The sequence below is a fragment of the Molothrus ater genome, chromosome 28, assembly GCF_012460135.2.
Source record: "Molothrus ater isolate BHLD 08-10-18 breed brown headed cowbird chromosome 28, BPBGC_Mater_1.1, whole genome shotgun sequence".
Lineage (NCBI taxonomy): Eukaryota > Metazoa > Chordata > Aves > Passeriformes > Icteridae > Molothrus > Molothrus ater.
The window spans coordinates 4,244,696-4,262,312 of record NC_050505.2 but is presented as its reverse complement, the minus strand read 5'-3'; the positions used below and the strand labels follow the sequence as shown (position 1 = coordinate 4,262,312).

General features: G+C 58.8%; 4 protein-coding genes and 1 non-coding gene across 5 annotated transcripts; 3 read left to right on the top strand and 2 right to left on the bottom strand.

Annotated features, from left to right (window-relative positions):
* The first annotated feature begins 1,728 nt into the window (after window positions 1-1,728).
* Window positions 1,729-5,057, top strand: FAM136A (family with sequence similarity 136 member A). The gene is made up of 4 exons (XM_036396608.1): window positions 1,729-1,842; window positions 2,589-2,729; window positions 3,188-3,440; window positions 4,433-5,057. The coding sequence occupies exons 1-3, from the start codon at window positions 1,756-1,758 to the stop codon at window positions 3,374-3,376; spliced, it is 417 nt and encodes a 138-aa protein (XP_036252501.1). The 5' UTR covers window positions 1,729-1,755; the 3' UTR covers window positions 3,377-3,440; window positions 4,433-5,057.
* Window positions 5,058-5,200: 143 nt separating this feature from the next.
* On the bottom strand, window positions 5,201-9,663 carry LOC118695179 (prenylcysteine oxidase 1-like). The gene is made up of 6 exons (XM_036396607.2): window positions 9,452-9,663; window positions 8,548-8,754; window positions 7,760-7,934; window positions 7,261-7,472; window positions 6,959-7,111; window positions 5,201-6,569 (listed from the first exon to the last, which is right to left on the bottom strand). Exons 1-6 carry the CDS (start codon window positions 9,540-9,542, stop codon window positions 5,911-5,913), a joined length of 1,497 nt encoding a protein of 498 aa, XP_036252500.1. The 5' UTR covers window positions 9,543-9,663; the 3' UTR covers window positions 5,201-5,910.
* Window positions 9,664-10,170: 507 nt separating this feature from the next.
* Window positions 10,171-11,557, top strand: SNRPG (small nuclear ribonucleoprotein polypeptide G). Its single transcript, XM_036396609.2, has 4 exons — window positions 10,171-10,256; window positions 10,468-10,490; window positions 10,898-11,022; window positions 11,388-11,557. The coding sequence occupies exons 1-4, from the start codon at window positions 10,225-10,227 to the stop codon at window positions 11,436-11,438; spliced, it is 231 nt and encodes a 76-aa protein (XP_036252502.1). The 5' UTR covers window positions 10,171-10,224; the 3' UTR covers window positions 11,439-11,557.
* Window positions 11,558-11,698: 141 nt separating this feature from the next.
* Window positions 11,699-16,972, bottom strand: PCYOX1 (prenylcysteine oxidase 1). The gene is made up of 6 exons (XM_036396534.2): window positions 16,884-16,972; window positions 15,950-16,156; window positions 15,194-15,368; window positions 14,695-14,906; window positions 13,930-14,082; window positions 11,699-13,540 (listed from the first exon to the last, which is right to left on the bottom strand). Exons 1-6 carry the CDS (start codon window positions 16,969-16,971, stop codon window positions 12,882-12,884), a joined length of 1,494 nt encoding a protein of 497 aa, XP_036252427.2. The 5' UTR covers window position 16,972; the 3' UTR covers window positions 11,699-12,881.
* Window positions 16,973-17,076: 104 nt separating this feature from the next.
* On the top strand, window positions 17,077-17,147 carry TRNAG-CCC (transfer RNA glycine (anticodon CCC)). The gene has a single exon. It is a non-coding gene; the product is annotated as a tRNA-Gly (tRNA).
* Window positions 17,148-17,617: the final 470 nt, after the last annotated feature.

Genomic DNA, 17,617 nt, shown 5'->3' with positions numbered 1-17,617 from the left:
TGCCCGGAACACACAAAAAAAAACCCCCAAAAAAACTACGCGGGATCTCCAAAAAAATCACACCCGGGACTCCCCCCCAAAAAACGGGATCTCCCCCAAAAAAACGGGATACCAAAAAAAAGCCGGGCCCCAAAAAATCTGGGACCCCAAAAATCCCGCTCGGGATCCCCTGAAAAACTCCCCGCGATCCCCCCAAAAAAATCCAGGACCTCCCAAAAAAACTCCGGACCCCAAAAGATCCGAGATACTTAAAAAGCTTCGGGATGCCAAAAAAACCCAGACCCCAAAAAACTCCCGGACCCCACAAAATCTGGGACCCCAAAAATCCCATTCGGGACCCCAAAAAAAATCCCGGGATCCCAAAAAAATCCGGGACCCCAGAAAAATTCCCGGGATCCCAAAAAATCCGGTACCCTTAAAAAGCTTCGGGACCCCCCAAAAAACTCCCGGACCCCCCAAAACCTGGGACCCCAAAATCCCACCCAGGACCCCAAAAAACCTCCCCGGACGCCAAAAACCCCCCCGGGACCCCAAAATCCTCCCCGGGACCCCAAAGGTTATGGGGGATCCCAAAAGATGGGGACAGGGGGACCCCAAAAGTTCCGGGTGAGCCCAAAAAGGGGGGGCAGAAACATTTAAGGGTTCCGGGGGGACCCCAAGAGTTGAGAGGACCCCAAAAGGGACCCTGGAAAGCAGAAGGGGACCCCAAAGTTTATCGGGGTCCCCAAAAGGGCCGAGGGGACCCCAAAAGTTCCGGGCGACCCCAAATTTTAGGGGGGCAGGGGGGGCGGGGGGGGGCAAAGGTTACGGGGGCGGGACCGGGAGGTTTTGGGGTTCCCCCGGGATTTTGGGGGGGGGTCCTCGTGATTTGGGGGGTCCTGGGGGGGTTTGGGGACTTTTTGGGGACCCCCAGAGCCCCCCCGAGCTTTGGGGACCCCCCCGGGGCCGCCCCCTGCCCTCCCCTCCCCCTTCCCTTACCGGCAGCGCCGAGCGGGGGCGTGGTCTGATATGGCCACGCCCACAATGGGTGAGGCTAATACTCATTACTATGCAAGGCACGCCCACACGCGAGACCACGCCTCTCACAGTGAGGCCACGCCCTTGATGTGAGGTGAGGGACGGGTGTTGGGTTCAGCCTGTGGGCGTGGTTTGTGGTGACCACGCCCATAAAGGGAGGAGCGCTCGGGTTTTTCGCATGCAGGATACGCCCATGCAATCAGGCCACGCCCCTAGCGTGAAAGCCACGCCCTCGTATGTGAGGGGGAAGGGGCGGGGCTGGAGGGGGAGGGTCCTGACCGCCCCAAAAAAGGATTTTGACCCTAAAAGGGAGGTTCTGACCCCAAAAGGGGAGGCCTAACCTCAAAAAGAGGGTCCTGAGCTACCCCAAAAGGGTTCTGAGCCCGTAACGAGGGTGCTGTTTTGGGGCGGTTCCCGGGGGGTTTGGGACAGATTTTGAGGCGATTCCCGCACGTTTCGGGCGGGCTTTAGGGCAGGTTTGGGCCGGGGTTTGGGCCGGGTTTTAGGGCAGGTTCAGGGCAGGTTTTAGGGCGGGTTCAGGGCAGGTTTTAGGGCGGGTTCAGGGCGGATCGGGGCGGGTTTAGGGCGGGCTTAGGCCGCGGAGCGGGCCCATGGCGGAGGAGGGCCGGGTTCGGGGCGGGTTTAGGGAGGATTTGCGGGGGGTTTAGGGCAGTTCGGGGCGGGTTTAGGGCGGTCTTAGGCCAGGTTTAGGGCGGGTTTAAGGTTTAGAGCGGGTCCATGGCGGAGGCGGCGCAGGGCCGGGTGCAGGCCGCGGTGGAGAGCGCGGTGCAGGGGCTGGAGCGGGAGCAGATCCGCGGCATGCAGGTACCGGGGACACCCGGGGGACACGGGAGGGTCACGCAGGGAGGGGTTCGGGGCACCCACACACACACGTGGGTGCCCGAGCAGAGCCGGGACCGGCCCCCGTACACACCCTGAGACCTCCCCCCAATTCACTGAGATCCCCCCTCAAAATCACTGGGGCCCCCCCAGTTCTTTGTGACCTCCCCCATACACACCCTGAGACCCCCCCCCCAATTCACTGTGACCCCCACATACACCCTCTGTGCCCCCCAAGTGCATCCCCTGTGCCCCATCCAGTGCATCTCCTGTACCCCTCACACCTTCCCTGTGCCCCCCAAGTGTCCCACAAGTGCATCCCCGGTGCCCCCTAATACACACTGTGCCCCCTAAACACACCCTGTGCCCCCCCAGTTCATCCCCTTGTGCCCGCTAAATGCACCCTGTACCTCCCTAGTGCATCTCCTATACCCCTCAGACATCCCCTGTGCCCCCCAACACACCCTGTGCCCCCTAAACACACCCTGTGGCCCCCAAAGTTCATCTCCTGTGCCCCATAAATACATCCTGTGTCGCCCAAGTGCATCTCCTGTGCCCCCTAAACACCTCCTGTGCCTTCCACACCCCATGCCCCCCAACACACCCTATTAACCCCTTGTCCCCAGCGTACCCCATGTTCCCCAGGGTGCCCCCTGTTAACCCTCACTGTGACCCCTGTCCCCAGGTGCCCCCCGTTTACCCCCTGTCCCCCGTTCACCCCGTGTCCCCAGGGCGCCATGTTCCGCTGCAGCGCGCGGTGCTGCGAGGACGCCGCAGCCTCCATGCAGGAGGTGCAGCGCTGCATCGAGCGCTGCCACGCGCCCCTGGCCCGCGCCCAGGCCATCGTCACCGCCGAGCTCGAGCACTTCCAGGTGAGGAGGGGGCACCGGGACCCCTGGGGACAGCACTGGGACCCCTGGGGACAGAACTGGACCCTGGGTAGGACATGAGCGCCCAATCCCTGCACCCCCAGTGCATTTTCTGTGCCCCCTAAATCCACCCCGTGCCCCCCACCCCCAGTCCATCCCCTGACCCCCCCAATGTGCCCCAACGCCCCAGTCCCTGCTGACCCCCAGTCCCCTGCTACCCCTCCAGTATCCCCCTACCCCTCCAGTCCTGTCCTGACTTCCAGTGTCCCCACTGTCCCCCCACTGACCGTGCTGTCCCCAGGACCGGCTGAGCCACTGCTCCCCAGTCCCCTGCTGACCCCCCAGTGTCCCCAGTGACCGTGCCATCCCCAGGACAGGCTGAGCTGCTGCCCCCCAGTGTCCCCAGTCCCCCCCAGTGTCCCCAGTCCCCGCTGTCCCCCCAGTGACCGTGCCATCCCCAGGACCGGCTGAGCCGCTGCTCGCTGCAGTGCTCGGACCAGGCCAAGGACGCCCTGGACTCGGGGGGCTCGGAGCCACGCGTGCGGGGCCAGCTGGACGCCTGCCTGGCCACCTGCGGGGAGCAGCACCTGCGCCTCGTGCCCGCCATGGCCAAGAAGATGCGGGACGGGCTGGCCAACATCCAGCAGTGACAGCGGGGACAGCCCCGGGACACCCCGGGGACACCCCCGCAGCACACGCTCATTAAAGGCCAAGGTGGCACCTCCCAACAACTGCGGGTGCTGCTGGGGGAACTGGGAGTGATGGGGGGAACTGGGGGTGATGGAGAATAGGGGGAACTGGAGGTGATGGGGGAGAATAGGGGGAATTGGGGGGCACTGCGGGGCACTGGGGGTGATGGGGTGGGTGGTGAGGGGACACTGCAGGTGATGGGGGCACTGTGGGGATGATGCGGGGCACTGGGGATGATGGGGGTGATGGGGTGGGTGGTGAGAGCACGCTGCAGGTGATGGGAGGCACTGGGAGGTGATGCCTGGGCACAGTGGGGTGTGCAGGTGTGTGCAGGTACAGCTGTGGGGTGTGCAGGTGGTCCCGCGCTGGCCTGAGGTGACCCGGGGCCATGCACACTTACACACACAGGGACACACTCAAACACACATGTGCGCACACCTGGGCACAGACGCACACAGGTGTGCGCACACCTGGGCACAGACTCACACAGGTGCGCACACCTGGGCACAGACTCACACACGTGTGCACACCTGGACACGCGCACACCGCGTGCCCGGAGGCGCCGCACACGGTGGGGGCCATGCCGCCGTACCTCCCCGTGTAGCCGCGCACTCCCCTCACCGCCCCCTGCTTCCCCCCCTTTGCGCCCCGCTGCCTTTCCCCGGCTGCGCCGCTACTCGGGTGAGTGCGGTAGCGCGCCGTGGGCCGCCATTGGCTGCACGCACGGCAGCCGGGGGCTGCGGGCGCCATGAGCAAAGCGCACCCGCCCGAGCTGAAAAAGTGCGTCCGGAGGGGCCGGGGCCGCACCGGGGGGCGAGGGGAGCCGGGCACAGTGCGGGGAAGCGGGCACCGGAACAGCGCGGTCCGCCGCTGGCCGGTGTCTCGGCGTGCACCGCCGTTGCCCGGTACCCCGCTGCAATGGGGGCGGAGGGGGGGCGGTACGTGAGGGGATAATGGCGGGGGGCTCCTGGCCCGTCCCCACCCGCCGGTGCTCACCCGCTGCCTTCTCGTTGCAGGTTCATGGACAAGAAGCTGTCGTGTGAGTTCTGGAACTGATCCCACCCCGATCTTCTGTCCCGGGACCCCTGCCCGCCCCGATCCCCCCTCACGGTGCCCGGGGACCGCAGCCCCGATCCCCTCACGGTGCCCGGAGACCCCCACGGCCATCGACGAGTGCGTGGAGATGGCGGCAGGCGGGCAACAGAACAACATCGGCAGGGTGCCGAGGGCACTGGGAGCGGGGTGCCGAGGGCACTGGGAGCGGGGTGCCGAGGGCACTGGGAGCGGGGTGCCGAGGGCACTGGGAGCGGGGTGCCGAGGGCACTGGGAGCACTGGGAGCACTGGGAGCGGGGTGCCGAGGGCACTGGGAGCACTGGTGGAGCCGTGTATGCGGAATGAGCGGGAAGTTTGGTGAGGGACAGGAATGGGAATTCCGCAGAGCTTTGGGTGTTTCTCAGCTTCCCCCTTCCGGGTGATCCGAGGGAACAGCATCATCATGCTGGCAGCTTTGGAACGAGTGTAAACCCCTGGAAAACCCCAAATCCCCACCCACCACTTCCATTCCCTTGTCCAAGACTCTGCTCATGAGTGTACAATTATTTGGTTTTGTTATTAAATCAGTTTTGTAATATTTGACCTAATTCAAGCCTTTCTCACATCAATTTTTGGCAGCTGGGTGTGAATTCTGCTCCCAACCCTGGGAAAACTCATGGAAAACTTTTTCATTTATGGAAGTGGGTGTTGAGTTTGTTCTGGTTTTGGTGGTTTTCTCCTTAAAGAACGCTCAGGTTATTAAATTCTTTATTAGCTTCATACTTCAACACAGCAATGGATATTGGTGGTTTATCCTCTTTCCCACCCATTCTGGCAGCTCCCAGCACCCCATCTTCTCCCTGAGGAATTTCTGATGATCTTGAAGGTCTTGATGTTCTTGAGGGTCTTGAAGATCCTAATGGCCTTGAAAGTTTTGATGATCTCGGAGATCCTGAAGGTCTTGGAGTCCTTGAAACTCGTCTGACTTAAGGATCCCCTGATCCCATGAAACATCTCCTTGGAGGGGCAAAGTATGGAGTTCATTAGAGTTAATTACAGCATCTTGAAGGTCATGATGATCTTGAAGACCTTCCAACCATATGGATCCTGTGATCCTATCAAACATCTCCTTGGAGGGGTGAAGTATGGAGTTCATTAGTGTTAATTACGGCATCCTGAAGGTCTTTATGTTCTTGAAGATCTTGAAGGTCATGATGTTCTTGAAGACCTCCCAGTCATAAGGATCCCATGATCCTATGAAACACCTCCTAGGAGGGGCGCAGCACAGAGTTCATTAGCGTTAATTACACCAGCTTGAAGGTCTTGATGTTCTTGAAGATCTTGAAGGTCAAGATGATCTTAAAGACTCTCCAATCTTAAGAATCCGGTGATCCTAGGGAACACCTCCTTGGAGGGGCGCAGCACAGAGTTCGTTAGTGTTAATTAAGCCCTGGGGGTGTGTCAGAGCTCCGTTTTGAGCCTCTCGTGCAGGTCCTCCTGGTCGACGCTGGCGCTGTGGCCGTGCCAGCGGTGGAAGGCGAGCAGGGCGGCGTTGCGGGCAGCGATGGCGCTCATCTCCATGGCGCTGGCGGCGCGCTCCAGCCCGTTCAGGTAGTAGAGCTGCTCGTGCAGGACGATGGGAGGAAACTTCTCGGGAGCGCTGTACTGGGGATAGGCCAGCCACGGCTTCACCTTCACCGAGTCGTAGGAGGAGAAGAGCAAACTGAGCTGCTCCTTGCTGAGCTCCTCGTTGGAAAACACCTTCCAGACGGCCGAGGGCAACGGCAGCTGCCCGCCCGTGCCCGTGTCCCCCACGGGGGGCTCCAGGGTCAGGCTGTTGATGAACAGTTTGGGGTTTTCTGTGGTGAAAATGGCACCAAGGTGAAAATCCTGGGGGTCCTGGTAGCCAAAGAAGGAGGTGTTCAAGCGCCCGTGCACCAAGGTGGTGATGATCTGGTGGTAGGGATTGGGGAATTCCGGGATGGGAGGGTCGAAGTTGCGGAAGGTGATGTTGGCCATCTTGCGGCCGAGCGGCGCCGCGATGACGACGATGTCGTAGGTGTCCCCTGTGAGCCCCGAGGACGTGTTGTAGGTGACCTCGTAGAGCTTCACCGGGTCCCCTGTGGGGAACAGCTCGGTTATCCTGACCCGTGCTGGGAGGGAATCCCAACTGCATCCCAAAATGCCACCAACGTTTGGGTTCATCAATTTGTGCAGCTGGGGGTTTGAGCCCCGATTTCATGGAATGGGTTGGACTGGAAGGGATCCTGAAGCCCATCCAGTTCCAGGGCAGGGACACCTTCCACTGGCCCAGGCTGCTCCCAGCCCCATCCAGCCTGGCCTTGGCCGCTCCAGGGATCCAGGGGCAGCCACAGCTCCCCTGGGAATCCCATCCCAGCCCCTCCCCAGCCTCTCAGGCAGGAATGTTCATTTTGAAACCCTCCAAGGGCCTGAGGTTGTTCTCCAGTCACCATCCCCTCCCCACTGAGGGAGCTCCAGCCCCACTCACCGCCACGGTCGTGTCTGGTTTTTGGCTCTATGGACACGACTGTTGCAGGGATAACCTCGGCCTTGGAGGAGTAGATGAGGCCGGAGCACACGAGTTTGTTCCCCCCTTTCACAGACCAAAGGCCCGACTGCAACCAGCCCGCAAGGAGAGCACCTGCAAGGAAACCACCTCTGTCAGCAGGGAAACACTGGAAAAACCAACTGCAAAATCAGGGGGGATTAACGTCCCTTTGGGACACAGAGCTTGGAGCCCAGGCAGCTGGAACCCAACACCAGCATGGGAGGCTCCCTCCAAACACTCACCTACAAAGCCATTGACGCCAACTCCTTGGCCATAAGCGTACCTCATGGCCGGACCCACCACCTGGTTGATGAATTTCTGGGAGAACCCCGCTTTCTGCATGGCCTCGTCGATGCTCTGGTTGAGCAGCCGCGTGAAGTCGTCGCCGCCCAGGGCGTGCAGCAGGCGCTCGTTGCTGCTGAAGGCGTAGTCGTGCATCTGGTACCGGTAGATCCTGGCAGTGCACACAGGAATTGTCCCTGTCACTGAGCTCTGGCCCTGGCAGCTGCGGGGATCTCACGGGCTGGCTTTGTGGGACTGCAGGGCCTGGAGGCCCAAGAGGGCAGGTTCGGGTTCCATATTGGGGATTTTTATGAGGGTGGAGTGGCTGCACCACCCCTGAAAGTGTCCAAGGCCAGGCTGGACGGAGCTTGGAGCCACCAGGGACAGAGGAAGGTGTCCATGGAATGAGGTGTCCTTAAGGTCCTTTCCCACTTCTTCACCCTCAGGACCCCAGCCCACCTCATGAACTTGTCCAGGATGTCCTCCACCCACATGGACATGCGCAGGGGGTTGAGGCCGTAGTGCCACAGCAGCTTGGGGCGGTTGATGAAGGACCAGCTGCTCTCCTCAAACACAAATTCCTCCCCGTTGTAAACGCCTGAGGGGCTGCCCTGGAGTGTGTTGGCTGAAAGGCCTTTGGGAAAAGGACAGAAAAATGTAATTTAGGGAAAGGTAGAGCTGTTCCACCTCAGTTTTCAGTTCCTCAGGTAACCTGGCTTCAAGCTGATAAGGGTGAGTGATTGAAGATTGGAGTGCCAAAGAGTGGAAAGGGGAATTAACCCTTGATCATGGGCCAGGGAGTGATTGGAGATGAATTTTGGACCTTTATGATGCCATTTGTGGGTCACCTGTGGGGAGCGGTCAGACCATTCCCACTGGGATGTGAGTTTCCTTTGCCTGGAGTGGGGCATGGGAGAGGTGATGGTGGGCTCTTTGGGAAGGAAAGTGGCTGTGAGTGACAGATATAGGACAAAGGTGATTATTAGGGAACTGTATGGGGGGAATATTGGGCAAAAGATTGGAACTTTTGGGGAAGGATATGGGGGGAATATTGGGAAAAGAAGGGCAGGCAATTGGATATGTGGAACTGCTGGGGAAGTATATGAGGGCTACTGGGCATGGATAAGGGGCTACCAAGGGGATATCGCCCCAGCAGATTGGGACCCAGAGCACCCCAAGGGGATCATTTTGGGTCTGAGGGACAATTTTGGGACTGGATATCACCAAGGTGGGGTGTCCATGCTCACCAAGCTCCTGGACAAAATGCTTCATGTGCAGGTTGAGGGGGTGGATCACAGACCCCCCTGCCTCGTAGCTGGCCCCCTCCATGTCCAGCGTGTCCAGCCGGCCGCCCAGCGCTGCCTTCTCCAGCACGTGCAGCTGCACGCTGCGGCCGAACTTCTGCCGCAGGAAATAGGCGGCGGCCGAGCCGCCGATCCCGCCGCCCACCACGGCTGGGAGAAGGGGGCCCGGTCACCTTCAGAGCCCCACGAGAGCCCAGTTCACACAGCCCCCTCAGAGACCCCTCATGGGCCCCCCACCCCAATCCCCTCACGGGAACCCCCTCACAGACCCCTCACAGACCCCTGCACCACAGATCCCCTCTGGGGAGTTCCCTCACACACCCCTCATGGCCCCACCACCCCAATCCCTTCAAGAGACCCCCCTCATATCCCCTGCCCCTTGAAGGTCCCCGCACAGGCCTCCCTTGACCTTCAAGGACCTTGAGGGGTCCCCCATCGCCCCTTCCTCACAGATCCCCTCAAAGGATCCTCTGCTCAACTTCCTCTGACCCCCACAGATCCCTCACTGTTCCCCCACGTCAGATTCCTCAAGGGACACCCCCATGCCCCATTACTCCCTGACCCACCCAGATCCCCTCAGGGCCTCCCATAACAGATCCCTTCAATGCCCCTCAAAGAATTCTCCTTTATCCTCACAGTTCCCCCTAAATGATCCCAGTGGCAGTCCCTGGTCCTCACAGATGTCCTCATCCCTTGAAGGGCCAGCCCGTGACACCGCCTTTGACAGATGTGCTTAAGAGATCCCCTCCTGAGCTTTCCCCCCACAGATCCCTCCCCGGGTCCCCGTCCCTGAGACAACCGGCTCCCCTGAGGCCGCGGCCATGGGCCGCTGTGTCTGCGTTCGCACCGATCTTGGAGGGTTCATGGCGGAGGCTGAGAGCGGGCAGGCAGAGCACGGCGAGCAGCAGCAGCGTCAGGAGGTAGCGGTGGTCCGGCATGGCGGCGGGGAAGGGCAGAGGGCGGTGGGCGGGCCGTGGAGGGGGACCCGGGTTCGATTCCCGGGGGCCCACGGACCTTTTGTATCCCCCTGAATTCTGTTATCCTGAATTACAAAATCCGTTCTTTTATGCTAAATTCCAATGTCCTTTCTTTTACTTCATTTACTTTTAATTACTTCAGTTTAACTCCATTGCTTTAATTTTCCCGCCCCCCCGGCACCTCAGCCCGCCCGCCTGCCGCCATCTTGCGAGGAGCCGGCGTCGCTCGGGCTGCCCAGGGCTCACGGGGCAGCTCCAGCGGGCGGGAACAGCCCGGGAGGGAGGCGACGCCGCTATGGAGGATGAAATGCCCAAGACCCTGCGCACATGTGAACATATCACACACACACGTGTGCACATGTGGACACACACGTACACAGGCAGATTCACACACAACCTGCGCACACACGCGCCGCGCACGATGGGGCCATGTCGCCGTACCTCCCCGTGTAGCCGCGCACTCCCCTCACCGCCCCCTGCTTCCCCCCCTTTGCGCCCCGCTGCCTTCCCTGGCTGCGCCGCTACTCGGGTGCGTGCGGTAGCGCGCCGCGCGCCGCCATTGGCTGGCGCGGAGAGACGCACGGCGCGCTGACGTTGGAGCGCGGCAGCGCGCGGCAGAGACGAGCCGGGGGCTGCGGGCGCCATGAGCAAAGCGCACCCGCCCGAGCTGAAAAAGTGCGTCCGGAGGGGCCGGGGCCGCGCCGGGGGGCGAGGGGAGCCGGGCACAGTGCGGGGAAGCGGGCACCGGAACAGCGCGGTCCGCCGCTGGCCGGTGTCCCGGTGTAATGGTGGCGGAGGGTTGGGGGCGGTTCGTGAGGGGATAATGGCGGGGGGCTCCTGGCCCGTCCCCACCCGCCGGTGCTCACCCGCTGCCTTCTCGTTGCAGGTTCATGGACAAGAAGCTGTCGTGTGAGTTCTGGAACTGATCAAATCCCGATCCTCTGCCCCGGGACCCCTGCCCGCCCCGATCCCCCCTCACGGTGCCCGGGGACCCCCGCCCACCCCTCAGAGTCCAGGGAGGGGGGCCCGGCTGCTGGGGCTGGTGCTCGGGTCTGCCCCCTGCAACATCCCTGATTGATTTCATGCCTCACAGCTCATTAATTAAATTTCTAATTCATTCATTAAGCCATAATTCATTAATTTAACTATAATGTGAGTTGAAAATTCCCTCTTTTTCCCTTATCCCATTATGGGTTGTGCTCAATCCTTCCCATTCGTCCCCTTGCACGTCCCACTCATTCCTAGCTGCAGATTTGGGGGCGGGCAAACCGTCCCGGTTTGGGAACTGTCCCCCTTTAACCGCTGGGTTCCCGCAGTGAAGCTGAACGGCGGCCGGCACGTGCAGGGCATCCTGCGGGGCTTCGACCCCTTCATGAACCTGGTGATCGACGAGTGCGTGGAGATGGCGGCGGGCGGGCAGCAGAACAACATCGGCATGGTGGTGAGGGCGCTGGGAGCACTGGGAGTACTGGGAGTGGGGTGGAGAGGGCACTGGGAGCACTGGGAGTACTGGGAGTGGGGTGGTGAGGGCACTGGGAGCACTGGGAGCACTGGGAGTGGGGTGGTGAGGGCACTGGGAGCACTGGGAGCAGGGTGGTGAGGGCACTGGGAGCACTGGTGGAGCCATGTGTGGAATGAGCAGAAGTTTGGTGAGGAACAGGAACGGGATGTGTCAGCTGGGGAATCCGTCTGTTTTCGTTCTTGTGGGGGAGTTCCAGCCACATTTTTCAGGGATTTTTGGGGAAACAAAGGGGAAGGAAGGAGCCCTTGGATCAGAGGTAACAGCTCTCACCTTCCCCCTTGCAGGTGATCCGAGGGAACAGCATCATCATGCTGGAAGCTTTGGAACGAGTGTAAACCCCTGGAAACCCCCAAATCCCCACCCTCCGCTTCCATTCCCTTGTCCACGATGCCGCCCAGGAGTGAACAATTAGTTTGGTTTTGTTATTAAATCAATTTTGTAATGGTTGACATAATCCAAGCCTTTCTCACATCAATTTTTGGCAGCTGGGTGTTAATTCTGCTCCCAACCCTGGGAAAACTCATGGAAAACTTTTTTATGGAAGTGGGTGTTGAATTTGTGCTATTTTAGGTGGTTTTCTCCTTCAAAACATGGAAATTGTTAAATTCTTTATTAACTCCTTCATACCTGAACACAGTGATGGATGTTGGTGGTTTTTCCTCTTTCCCACCCATTTTGGCAGCTCCCAGCACCCCATCTTCTCCCTGAGGAATTTTTCTTTGGCAGGATAAGTTGGGGCAGAGGGATGGACAGCCAGGGAGTCGATATTCCCAGCTGGAGGGCACTTTTGGGGTCAATATGGCACTTTTAATGAATTCCCTAATCTCAGACATGGATAAACCAAGGAGTTTGAGGAAAACTCAGGAATTTGCGTGAGGAAAATGTCCCGGCTTACTTGGGAACACTTCAATGCTCCTGCTCCCTCCAGAGGTGGCCAAACAGCTTCCAGGTGGCACCAGGGGACGTCAAGAAGAGATATTGGGAGGAATTTTGTCATGGAAGGAAGGGTTGTCCAGCATGGGTTGTGGCAGAGTCATCAACCCTTGGAAGTGTCCAAACAACGCGTGGACGCGGCACTTGAGGAGATCGTCAATGGTGAACGCGGTTGGGCTGACGGTCTTGATGACCTTGAGGGTCTTGATCTTGAAGGTCTCGATGACCTGGAGGGTTTTGATGGTCTTGAAGTTCTTGATGCTCTTCCTACGTTAAGAATCCCATGAAACATCTCCTTGGAGGGGCAAAGTATGGAGTTCATTAGTTTAATTACGGCACCTTGAAGGTCTCAATGATCTTGAAGATCCTGAAGGTCTTGCTGATCTTGAGGGTCTTGAAAATCTTCCAACCTTAAGGATTCCGTGATCCTATGTATGACCTTCTTGGAAGGGTGAAGGATGAAGTTCTTCGGAGTTAATTACGGCATCTTGATCGTCTGGATGTTCTTGAAGATCTTGAAGGTCTTGATGGTCTTCCAACCTTAAGGATCCCATGAAACACCTCCTTGTTGAAGTATGGAGTTCATTAGAATTAACAACAGCATTTTGAAGATCTTGAAGGTCTTGATGGTCTTAAAGACCTTCCAATCTTAAGGATACCATGATCCCATGAAACACCTCCTAGGAGGAACGAAGGATGGAGTTCATTACAGTTAATTACACCAGCTTGAAGGTCATTGTGATCTTAAGACCTTCCAATCGTAGGAATCCTGTGATCCTAGGGAACACCTCCTTGGAGGGGCGCAGCACAGAGTTCGTTAGTGTTAATTAAGCCCTGGGGGTGTGTCAGAGCTCCGTTTTGAGCCTCTCGTGCAGGTCCTCCTGGTCGACGCTGGCGCTGTGGCCGTGCCAGCGGTGGAAGGCGAGCAGGGCGGCGTTGCGGGCAGCGATGGCGCTCATCTCCATGGCGCTGGCGGCGCGCTCCAGCCCGTTCAGGTAGTAGAGCTGCTCGTGCAGGACGATGGGAGGAAACTTCTCGGGAGCGCTGTACTGGGGATAGGCCAGCCACGGCTTCACCTTCACTGAGTCGTAGGAGGAGAAGAGCAAACTGAGCTGCTCCTTGCTGAGCTCCTCGTTGGAAAACACCTTCCAGACGGCCGAGGGCAACGGCAGCTGCCCGCCCGTGCCCGTGTCCCCCACAGGAGACACCACACCCAGGCTGTTGATGAAGAGTTTGGGGTTTTCTGTGGTGAAAATGGCACCAAGGTGAAAATCCTGGGGGTCCTGGTAGCCAAAGAAGGAGGTGTTTAAGCGCCCGTGCACCAAGGTGGTGACGGTCTGGTGGTAGGGATTGGGGAATTCCGGGATGGGAGGGTCGAAGTTGCGGAAGGTGATGTTGGCCATCTTGCGGCCGAGCGGCGCCGCGATGACGACGATGTCGTAGGTGTCCCCTGTGAGCCCCGAGGACGTGTTGTAGGTGACCTCGTAGAGCTTCACCGGGTCCCCTGTGGGGAACAGCTCGGTTATCCTGACCCGTGCTGGGAGGGAATCCCAACTGCATCCCAAAATGCCACCAACGTTTGGGTTCATCAATTTGTGCAGCTGGGTTTGAGCCCCGATTTCATGGAATGGGTTGGACTGGAAGGGATCCTGAAGCCCATCCAGTTCCAGGGCAGGGACACCTTCCACTGTCCCAGGCTGCTCCAAGCCCCATCCAGCCTGGCCTTGGCCGCTCCAGGGATCCAGGGGCAGCCACAGCTCCCCTGGGAATCCCATCCCAGCCCCTCCCCAGCCTCTCAGGCAGGAATGTTCATTTTGAAACCCTCCAAGGGCCTGAGGTTGTTCTCCAGTGTCACCATCCCCTCCCCACTGAGGGAGCTCCAGCCCCACTCACCGCCACGGTTGTGTCTGGTTTTTGGCTCTATGGACACGACTGTTGCAGGGATAACCTCGGCCTTGGAGGAGTAGATGAGGCCGGAGCACACGAGTTTGTTTCCCCCTTTCACAGACCAAAGGCCCGACTGCACCCCGGCCAGGGACACAGCACCTGCAAGGAAACCACCTCTGTCAGCAGGGAAACACTGGGAAAACCAACTGCAAAATCAGGGGGGATTAACGTCCCTTTGGGACACAGAGCTTGGAGCCCAGGCAGCTGGAACCCATGTCCCAGGTGTCAGTGTTAGCTTTTGTCAGTCTTCACTCCTCACACAGGGCACCAACTGTTGGTGGACCCAGATCACTTTCCCCATGGCAAGCACCAGCCCTTTATTATCCTTCAGTAAAACTTCCAAACCTTTCCCCATTGACAGTGGGCTCAAATGACTGATACCAGAGATGGTGGCCAGCATCAGCCCTTTCATAGCCTTTACAGTAAACTTTCATATCTTTTCTCTGTAAATGGGCAGCAACATGCAACAGACTCCTCTCTTCCCCTTCTCTCTTCCTCCTTCCTCTTCCTCACCGCTGCCCAACCCACTCTTTTATACCACACATCCTTACTGGACAGGGTGGTGACCTATCCAGGGCAAGGCTGCTTCCATTCTTTGGAGATGAATACAGCTGCAACTCATCAAGGACAAGGCTGCCCACAGCACCACCTCTGTTCTCTTCCAATCCATTCTCCCACATCCAGCATGGGAGGCTCCCTCCAAACACTCACCTACAAAGCCAGGGATGGCGACCCCTTGGCCGTAATTCACCCTCATGGCCGGACCCACCACCTGGTTGATGAATTTCTGGGAGAACCCCGCTTTCTGCATGGCCTCGTCGATGCTCTGGTTGAGCAGCCGCGTGAAGTCGTCGCCGCCCAGGGCGTGCAGCAGGCGCTCGTTGCTGCTGAAGGCGTAGTCGTGCATCTGGTACCGGTAGATCCTGGCAGTGCACACAGGAATTGTCCCTGTCACTGAGCTCTGGCCCTGGCAGCTGCAGGGATCTCACGGGGTGGCTTTGTGGGACTGCAGGGCCTGGAGGCCCAAGAGGGCAGGTTCGGGTTCCATATTGGGGATTTTTATGAGGGTGGAGTGGCTGCACCACCCCTGAAAGTGTCCAAGGCCAGGCTGGACGGAGCTTGGAGCCACCAGGGACAGAGGAAGGTGTCCATGGAATGAGGTGTCCTTAAGGTCCTTTCCCACTTCTTCACCCTCAGGACCCCAGCCCACCTCATGAACTTGTCCAGGATGTCCTCCACCCACATGGACATGCGCAGGGGGTTGAGGCCGTAGTGCCACAGCAGCTTGGGGCGGTTGATGAAGGACCAGCTGCTCTCCTCAAACACAAATTCCTCCCCGTTGTAAACGCCTGCGAGGCTGCCCTGGGGTGTGGCGACCGAGAGGCCTTTGGGAAAAGGACAGGAAAAGGTAATTTAGGGAAGGGTAGAGCTGTTCCACCTCAGTTTTAACTTCCCCTGGCTTCAAGCTGATAAGGGTGAGTGATTGAAGATTGGAGTGCCAAAGAGTGGAAAGGGGAATTAACCCTTGATCATGGGCCAGGGAGTGATTGGAGATGAATTTTGGACCTTTATGATGCCATTTGTGGGTCACCTGTGGGGAGGGGTCAGATCATTCCCACTGGGATGTGAGTTTCCTTTGCCTGGAGTGGGGCTGGGGTACCACAGGGGGCATAGGGGAGGTGATGGGGAGCTATTCGGGAAGCAAAGTTGGCTATTTGGGGAGGGATATTGGAGAAGGGTGATCACTAGGGAACTGTATGGGAGGGTATTGGGAAAAGAAGGGCAGGCTGTTGGGGAAGATATGGGGGCTACTGGAGAAGGAAATGAGGACTGTGGGGATGGATAAGGAGCTACCAAGGGGATGTCCCTCAGCAGAGTGGGACCCAGAGCACCTCGGGGGGATAATTTCCAGATCGAGGCACAGTTTTGGGACTGGGAGATGCCAGGGTTGGGGGCCAATACTCACCCAGCTCCTTGACAAAATGCTTCATGTGCAGGTTGAGGGGGTGGATCACAGACCCCCCTGCCTCGTAGCTGGCCCCCTCCATGTCCAGCGTGTCCAGCCGGCCGCCCAGCGCTGCCTTCTCCAGCACGTGCAGCTGCACGCTGCGGCCGAACTTCTGCCGCAGGAAATAGGCGGCGGCCGAGCCGCCGATCCCGCCGCCCACCACGGCTGGGAGAAGGGGGCCCGGTCACCTTCAGAGCCCCACGAGAGCCCAGTTCACACAGCCCCCTCACAGACCCCTCATGGGGCCCCCCACCCCAATCCCCTCACGGGAACCCCCTCACAGACCCCTCACGGGCCCCTGCACGACATATCCCCTCAAGGGAACCCCCTCACAAATCCCTCACAGCCCCCTGCATGAGAGATCCCCTCAAGGGAGCCCCCTCACAGACCCCTCATGGCCTCCCCACCCCAATCCCCTCAAGGGAACCCCTCTCATATCCCCTGCCCTTCAAAGATCCCCTCACGGGCCCCCCTTACCTTCAGGGGGTCCCCCCATTGCACCTTCCTCACAGACCCCCTCCCAAGCTCCCTGACCCTCACAGATCCCTCATGGGTCCTCCCACTTCAGATCCCTCACGGGACACTCCCCCATACTCCCTGACCCACATAGGTCTCCTCAGTGGCCTCCCATGACAGATCCCCTCAAAGTCCCATAAAGGATCCTCTGCTCACTCCTTCCTCACGGATCCCCTCAAGGGATCCCAGTGGCAGTCCCTGGTCCTCACAGATGTCCTCATCCCTTGAAGGGCCATCCCGTGACACCGCCTTTGACAGATGTGCTTAAGAGGTCCCCCTGAGCTTTCCCCCCACAGATCCCTCCCAGAGCCGCCCTCCCTGAGACAACCGGCTCCCCTGAGGCCGCGGCCATGGGCCGCTGTGTCTGCGTTCGCACCGATCTTGGAGGGCGCATGGCGGAGGCTGAGGGCGAGCGGGCAGAGCACGGCGAGCAGCAGCGTCAGGAGGCGGCAGCGGCCCGGCATGGCGGCGGGGAAGGGCAGAGGGCGATGGGCGGGCTGAAAGTGCAGCTCGGGCCAGCTGCAGGCAGCAGGATCATGGAGAACACTGAGAAGACAGCGTCACCAACCGCGCCGCTGGTGTAGTGGTATCATGCAAGATTCCCATTCTTGCGACCCGGGTTCGATTCCCGGGCGGCGCATGTGCTTTTTATACTTCAGTGAGTTATTTTATCCTGAATTTCAAAGTTTTTCCTTTTACTTCCTTTACTTTTAATTACTTTCGTTTAATTCCTTTATTTTCATTTTTCCGCCCCTGCATAAGGCGCCTCATTCCTGATGCCCACGTGCCCCTTTTTACTTTCAATTCTTTCATTTTTAATCTTGTAATTTTAAACTCTATCATTTTAAACGCCTCTATTTTGACTTCTTTTGCTCGTTTACTTTTAACTCCTTTACTTTAACTCCCGTTATTTTTATTTCCCAGCCCTGCTGCCCCCATTTGTGGTGCCCGCGTGTCCCTGACCCGCATATCCCCTTCCACCGCGGTTTTAACCCCTTTTAATTATTTTCTTTTTACTTCTTTAATTTTAAATTCCTTTCTTTCAACACCTTTATTTTTACACCTTTATTGCCATTTCCCTGCTCTGATGCCCCCCGTTCCCTGTGCCCA